Below are 6,622 nucleotides of genomic sequence, written 5' to 3'. Positions count from 1 at the left end.
TGTGTCACATGACACATAGACATTTGCAGTGGTCAGTGCCTTTTACAACTCCCATAGGCCCTAAACTCCTATCTTTTTAGAGGCCACCCCTCCACACATTATATCAAACATATGAAACATAGTAAAATATACCCTCAGCATATACATGTATTTAATATATATACAGGCAGTCCGCCGGTTATGTCAAACTCGAAGTATGTCATTTTGTGGTTACATCGCCATCTCCCATTTATTTATTAAAAAAAAAAGTTCTGTCATTTCGACGTATGTACAAATGTGCTTTATGTTTTTTATTATTTATTACCCACAAGTAAAGGTCAGGAATTGTTATCTTTCTTTTAAATTTTTTTTACTATTTCACTTCATTACTTCTGTGTGTGTGCTCCATGTGAGTGACGGAGGTGCTTATGTAGGTGGGTTCCGACTTACGGCGAAAATCGCGTTCGTTGGCTCTCCGATGTAACCCGAGGACCTACTGTATATACACATCTATTCTTGCTATAACAGTTTTGGGAAAGATTAAAGTTTTTGCTTATGAGTAATACATTTAACCTACAACGTGGAATAATTTCTCGGTGCACACCCAGCAATTATTATGAAGTAAGAAAGTCTGACTTTCTTCTAAAATTATTGTCAAGTGGATATTTTATAAAGACTACATAATTAACAATTAATGGAATTGATATAATATTAAGATTATAAACTTTTCGTTAAAGTTATTTATTTTTTCCCATTTTAGAGACAATAAAATTATTTTAAGGAACCAAATACTTGTGTAGGCCTTATCATGCCTATGGTGCCCGGCTGGCAAAATGGTCTTGGCAGCTGAGGTCCTTGGCTGGGCCACAGAGAATGTAGCCCCAGAATTCTATTCTGAAATCAGTAATCTAGCCACCGGGCTCTGCAAACACTATGGCCAAAGGGACATCAACATAAAGGAAGTAATCCTCATTCACATGAAGTAATATTTCACTGCAGATGGGCCCAGGAGAACATGTAGGACTAAAATAAAGCATTTCCTTCTCTTTACCTTGAGAATTGAGATTTGGCAAATGTAACTGGTTGGTTTCAGGCATTTTGTCCAGAAATGGAAACGTCAGGGTTGCTTCTGGTTCTGGAGACTTTGGCTTTACCACCTGGGTCAGGAGCAATGGACACAAACATGGCAAGGATTGTCTATTAGCAAAGACACAGGCAAAATAAAATGAAAGAATCCATGGCAATCACATAAGTCAGTAAGCCCAAACATCTAACTTTTAAATGGAAAATTGGCCCCATTTTTCTATCCCCATTCGTGCTTTTCTACTTTAATGTAGAGGTCAATTTTCCAGAGGTATCAAATGAGAGCATATACAAATTTCATGATCACTTTTTTCCCAAACCCAGAAGATAGTATTCCATCTTTGGGATTATACATCATTCTGACTCGTTTTCTTATTGATCAATCACACAGTCTCTCCCTGATGCTACATAATGTCAGGATGTGAGATGTCCCATATAAGACTAAAAAATACCCCCTTACTACATAAGTGCTAAATACTAAGGTAATATTACCTTCTAATGGACATTATTCTCAGACACTACACAACCCCCCATCAAATTCATGCAAAACACATTAAAGATAATATACTTTGCCTGTTGACACAGAAGCATTATTATAAATAGCCATCATCAAACAGCTCCATAGCAATGATGCCCTTAGGGGGTTTTGAGGCATGTTAGATTACTTGTCCTATGGTAAATAGTCCCCAATTTACAAATTCTTACATTTGTTTTGTAAAAGTAGAATTTTCTTGTTATTGCTATTTAATTTCATCTTGTTTTTCCCAATCTGAATGGCCTTTGGTAGAAGCACTTTCTTTCTGATTTGTTGTTTCTTATCAACCGATTGCTGAGAGACCAGATTACCAAACTAATGTCTAAAATAATAATCAGTAGACTCTGAGCAAAGATCTGAATGAGGAGCAGAGCTGGATCAGTTCATGTCCTTCCAGCTGTGTATAGGACTTCCTCTGATTCACTCTGGCTGGAGGCTGGGTTCCCAACAGATTCATTTGATGGCCAATAAGGCAAGTGAGGTTATAGAGAGACCAGTGTTTCATCATAAGCTGATCTATGATTTGGTCCTCAGGACGATTTAATGTCTACAATTTCTTCTTGATAGGATTCTATTTTTTCTTTTTAAATATATTTTTATTGATTTCAGAGAGAGGAAGGGAGAGGGATAGAGAGATAGAAATATCAATGACGAGAGAGAATCATTTGAACGGCTGCCTCCTGCACGCCCCCTACTGGGGATCAAGCTTGCAACCTGGGCATGTGCCCTGACAGGGAATCGAACCATGATTTCCTGATTCATACGTTGATGCTCAACCACTGAGCCACGTTGGCTGGGCACCTATTTTTTCTTATAAATAATATATCCAACCCTAATGGAATCCTGAAGAAAATACAGTTAATCACTTCATTCTACATTAGAGAAGTCAACCAGATAGCTAAATGAACTTTAGTATTAATTAAACATGCAATAAGTTGACAACCCTCACATCCTGACCTCATACCATCTCCTCCATATTTAAGTCAGATAAAAACATGTTTCAGTTAATGCCCAGTTGTAAATGAAACAGTTCACAGTCAGCAGAAATACTCAAAATGACCACCATATAAAAAGATCAGTGTGTGTGCATGGGCACTTGGCAACACTCTCAAGTGAAGTAAAAATTGTTGCAGCCATAGTGATCACCTCTCTCCCTTCTTCTAAGAGCTAATTGTACAGGAGGGAAAGGAGAAGGAAAAAAATTCACATGGTGGAAGAAAAGCAGTGTGTTCAAAGACCATTACACCATTTGTTAATCAACTAGCAGAAATTCTTAACCTGGAGTCCATAGAACAGAATTCAGGGGCTGTAGGTACTTTGTACCAATTGATAAGAAACAAAAACACCCAAACAACAACAACAATAACGAAACACAACAGACTACACACACACACACACACACACACACACACACACACACACAGTTAAGACCCTGAAAACAATTTTTCCACAGGGTAGATGTGACACTTGTGGTCCAAAGATGGCTCACAAGTGAGGTTCACAGACGAGGTATGCAGAAGAACACTCTTTAGTTATGGTATTCATTCTGTTTGATTAAAAAAAAATTCTAGCTATGAAGTAGAGTTCTCCTTTCAGGTTAGATTTAAATGGAACAAAAAGTCAACTTGGAAGAATACGAAATAATAAAGTGTAACATAAATCAGGCAAAACCTGCAAAGACAGGAAATCCTGCCTGCCCCCAATGTTTTCCCACAGTTTAGTTCCTCTTTCAATACCTCCAGACCATTCTTTAATTCTCTTTGTATAAAAAGGGGGGAGCTAGAGCCTGAAGTTTCCAAAAGGCATCAAGGCCATAGGCATTTCTGAGACTCTACCAAGGACACGGCACTCTCAGCTCCCTAATGCCAGGGGCCCCGTCTTGGTCACTGTTGAATAGCCACTGTCTAATACAGTCCCTGGCACATAGTAGGTATACAGTCAATATTGGTTGACTAAATGGTGGAAGAACCACATGTATAAGTGGTAAAATTTTCACTCTAAAGTTAAATCCAAATTTAGGGTTAAGTTTTAAAGTTGAAATATCACCACAGGCAGTATGCCCATAGGCAAGTCAGTGGTTCTCTACCTTGGTGGCCCATTTGAATCATGGGGAGCTTTTAAAAATACACGTGCTTGGGCCCTGCCCCCAGAAATTCTGATTTATCTGAGCTGGAGTGTGCTTGGCATATTTTTAAGTTCTAAAAGGTAGCCAAGGTTGAGAACAATTGGTATAAAAGATGAAAACTTTTAGACTCTGCCTGAAAACAAAAAAATTACTATGAAGAGAATGAGACTCCAAACAAAGAAGAAAGTTAATTAAAAAAAGATGTTAACACCCATTATATCAGAATAATAAGTTTCCAATTTCCTTGTTCAAATCCGGAGGCATCAGAAGTGTGCTGCTATAAAATAGTTAAATATGGAAAGGAGAATCTTTAGTGAGCTGAGAATAATCATGCTCATACACAACAAACCAAAACCTAACTTTAAAGCTTTATAACTTATGTGAATATCACATTAAAATACACATCTAATTATTCATAATTATAATTGATTGTTTAAATAAAATTTAATATATGTAGAAAGAATGCATATATACACTGAGTGGCCAGATTATTATGAACACCTGACATTTGTAGGCAAATTAGCTATAATTTCGTGCTAAAGTTGCTAGAGGGCCAGACCATTATAAATAGGGAAGCAGGTTGTTTACCACGACAGAAGTGATTTTTTTCTGAAGATATGGGTAAACAACGCAATATATATATATATATATATATATATATATATATATATATACACCAATTATTACTAGTAGAGAGGTAGGTTTTCTATGACTTTTTCTCACTCTTACCCTATGTCTATGTTTATTTATATTTCATTTTAAATAAATGTACATATATTACTTGATAGATTTATTACATATTTATGTGTACATCACTATAAATATAAATTTAAAAAATATATACTATAGACTAAATGTCTGTGCCTCCCAAACTTCATATGTTGAAATCCTAACCCCCAAGGTAACAGTATGAAAGGTCTTTGGTAGGTGTTTAGGTCATGAGGGCAGAACTCTCATGAGTGGGATTGTGCCCTTATAAATGAGACCCTAGGGAGCTCCCTCACTCTCTTCTGTCAAGTGAGGACACATGAGAAGTCCATCTGTGAACTAGGAAGTGTGTTCTCACCGGACACCAAATCTGTCTTGATCTTGGACTTCCCAGCCCCCAGAACTGTAAGAAATAAATGTCTGTCGTTTCTAAGCCATCCCTTCTGTGGTACTCCCTCACAGCAACCCACGTGGGCTAATGCATCCATCTTTCTGCATGTACTTCAATTATTTACAATGAACATCTAGTATATTTGCATTTAGAAAAATACAGGTTAAAGACAGAAAAAAGATGAGAAGAGAAACTAAGTCCTCATGATGAACAAGTGTCCCAGCGGCAGCCCACGGCCCTGTGAAGCCATGCTTATGTAAATGTAACTGCTTTAATCCACGACGCAATTCACCTTTTGTGACAGCACCAACTCCACCTTCCCGCTCATTTCATTTTCCGGTTTCTTCTGGTCTCTCTCTTCTGGCACATCGTTCCTCAGCTTGGGGCTGGAGGAAAACTCCACGGAGGCCGCGGTGGGGCTGCACCGAGTCACAGTAGTTGTAAAATGCTGTGGCTCTGAAATGGAGTTACAGTCAGAAACTTAAAGAAGTTGAATGACCATGTGACAAGGTGTATAAAGGAGCCAAAGATGCCAGTATTCTCTAGGCTCTTCCATGCTATTATAAAAACACCCAGCAACATAAAACACATCGAAGAATCCCACTGTGAAACACGTAAGTTCTTGATAAGAGCCAGAGTTTGCATAGGAATAACACTGCACGAGACAAAATGCTGGCACGAAATATTCTGATAGGCGGGCTGGGTGGGTGAACATCTCCAGAGAGTTTCCATCCAAAGGCTGTGTGGCAGCCCGACTCTTCCTTCTGTATCCCAATGTTCCTTCTTATCACCACAGGTTCATAACTGGGATGTGTTGAGGATTGCATAGTATACACAATGCAATGAAAACAAAGTGCTCTTTGATATATAGAGAAGAAGTAGGTACGCTCTAGAGTGGGTGGAAAAGTCACTCACTGAGGGGCCTATCAGAATGAGGGGGTATAATCTAGTTTGGAATTTTTAGTAATGACAGTTCACTTATTCTAACATGCCATTTAAAACTAATTTGGAATTGGAAGAGGGTGAAAGGCTTTTATGTTTATCAAAATAAGAAATGTGTTGAAAATATTGAAAAGCATTCGTTCAAGAAATATTCCTATCTGTGGCATTACTTTATTCTTTCTAACTATTATTTTAAACTATTCACCAGCTTTATTATTTCAGTGTCTATTTTTATGATATATATTTTTAACCTGTCTTATCTATTGCTGTTACTGTGTGTTAAAATAGGACCCTCAGTTTTTACCATTATTTATTTGGGGCCATATAATCTTATTTATGAGGATGGAGATACACTTTCAAGAAAACAAAGGTTTTTAGCGCCAGATAAATCATAGTCAGAATTTCCCCAGGAAGCCTCTAGGTGGCAGCACAACCCCACACCAGTTTTAGAGTCTACCTTTCTGTGGCTCATTTAGGAAGAATTCTTGACTCTATTTCTTGACTGTTATATCTTAAGAGTTATCATGATTTACCTTAAAACTAGTCTGTTAGGAAACAAACCTGTAAGTTCTGTATTCCCTTCTTTTAGGTTTTCACCATCTTTCTCATCTTCTTGGCTGTTGGGTTCCATTTCCTCAGTGGTTGCCTGAAAAAAAGATTTTTACCTTGAATAAATAATTCCTTTGAAGGTTGTAAAAAGGTAGAGGATTTCTTTCTTTTTTTTCAAATAATACTATTTAGGCAAACAAGGCGAGTTGCCTATATGCATGCATTTTTTTTCTATTTCTTAAGCAGCTTTTCTGGTGGGAGGGCGGCTTTTGGGAAGCAAACCAAGCTGGGAAAGGAAAAAGAGAGGTAC

General features: G+C 37.6%; 1 protein-coding gene across 1 annotated transcript in view; it reads right to left on the bottom strand.

Moving 5' to 3' along the window:
• The window catches only part of LOC102432204 (LIM and calponin homology domains-containing protein 1-like), a gene marked incomplete at its 5' end in the record, with an annotated part of 31,737 nt that extends 25,328 nt beyond the window's left edge, over positions 1 to 6,409 (bottom strand). The window contains 3 exons of the mRNA XM_023748469.1: positions 1,031 to 1,136; positions 5,114 to 5,277; positions 6,325 to 6,409. Of these exons, the coding sequence (XP_023604237.1) occupies positions 1,031 to 1,136; positions 5,114 to 5,277; positions 6,325 to 6,409 (355 nt within the window). The remainder of the gene's footprint in view (positions 1 to 1,030; positions 1,137 to 5,113; positions 5,278 to 6,324) is intronic.
• Positions 6,410 to 6,622: the final 213 nt, after the last annotated feature.

The sequence above is a fragment of the Myotis lucifugus genome, unplaced genomic scaffold (genome assembly GCF_000147115.1).
Source record: "Myotis lucifugus unplaced genomic scaffold, Myoluc2.0 scaffold_1422, whole genome shotgun sequence".
In the NCBI taxonomy this organism is placed as follows: domain Eukaryota; kingdom Metazoa; phylum Chordata; class Mammalia; order Chiroptera; family Vespertilionidae; genus Myotis; species Myotis lucifugus.
The sequence above is the reverse complement of the archived record's forward strand: the minus strand, read 5'-3'. Positions and strand labels throughout refer to the sequence as shown.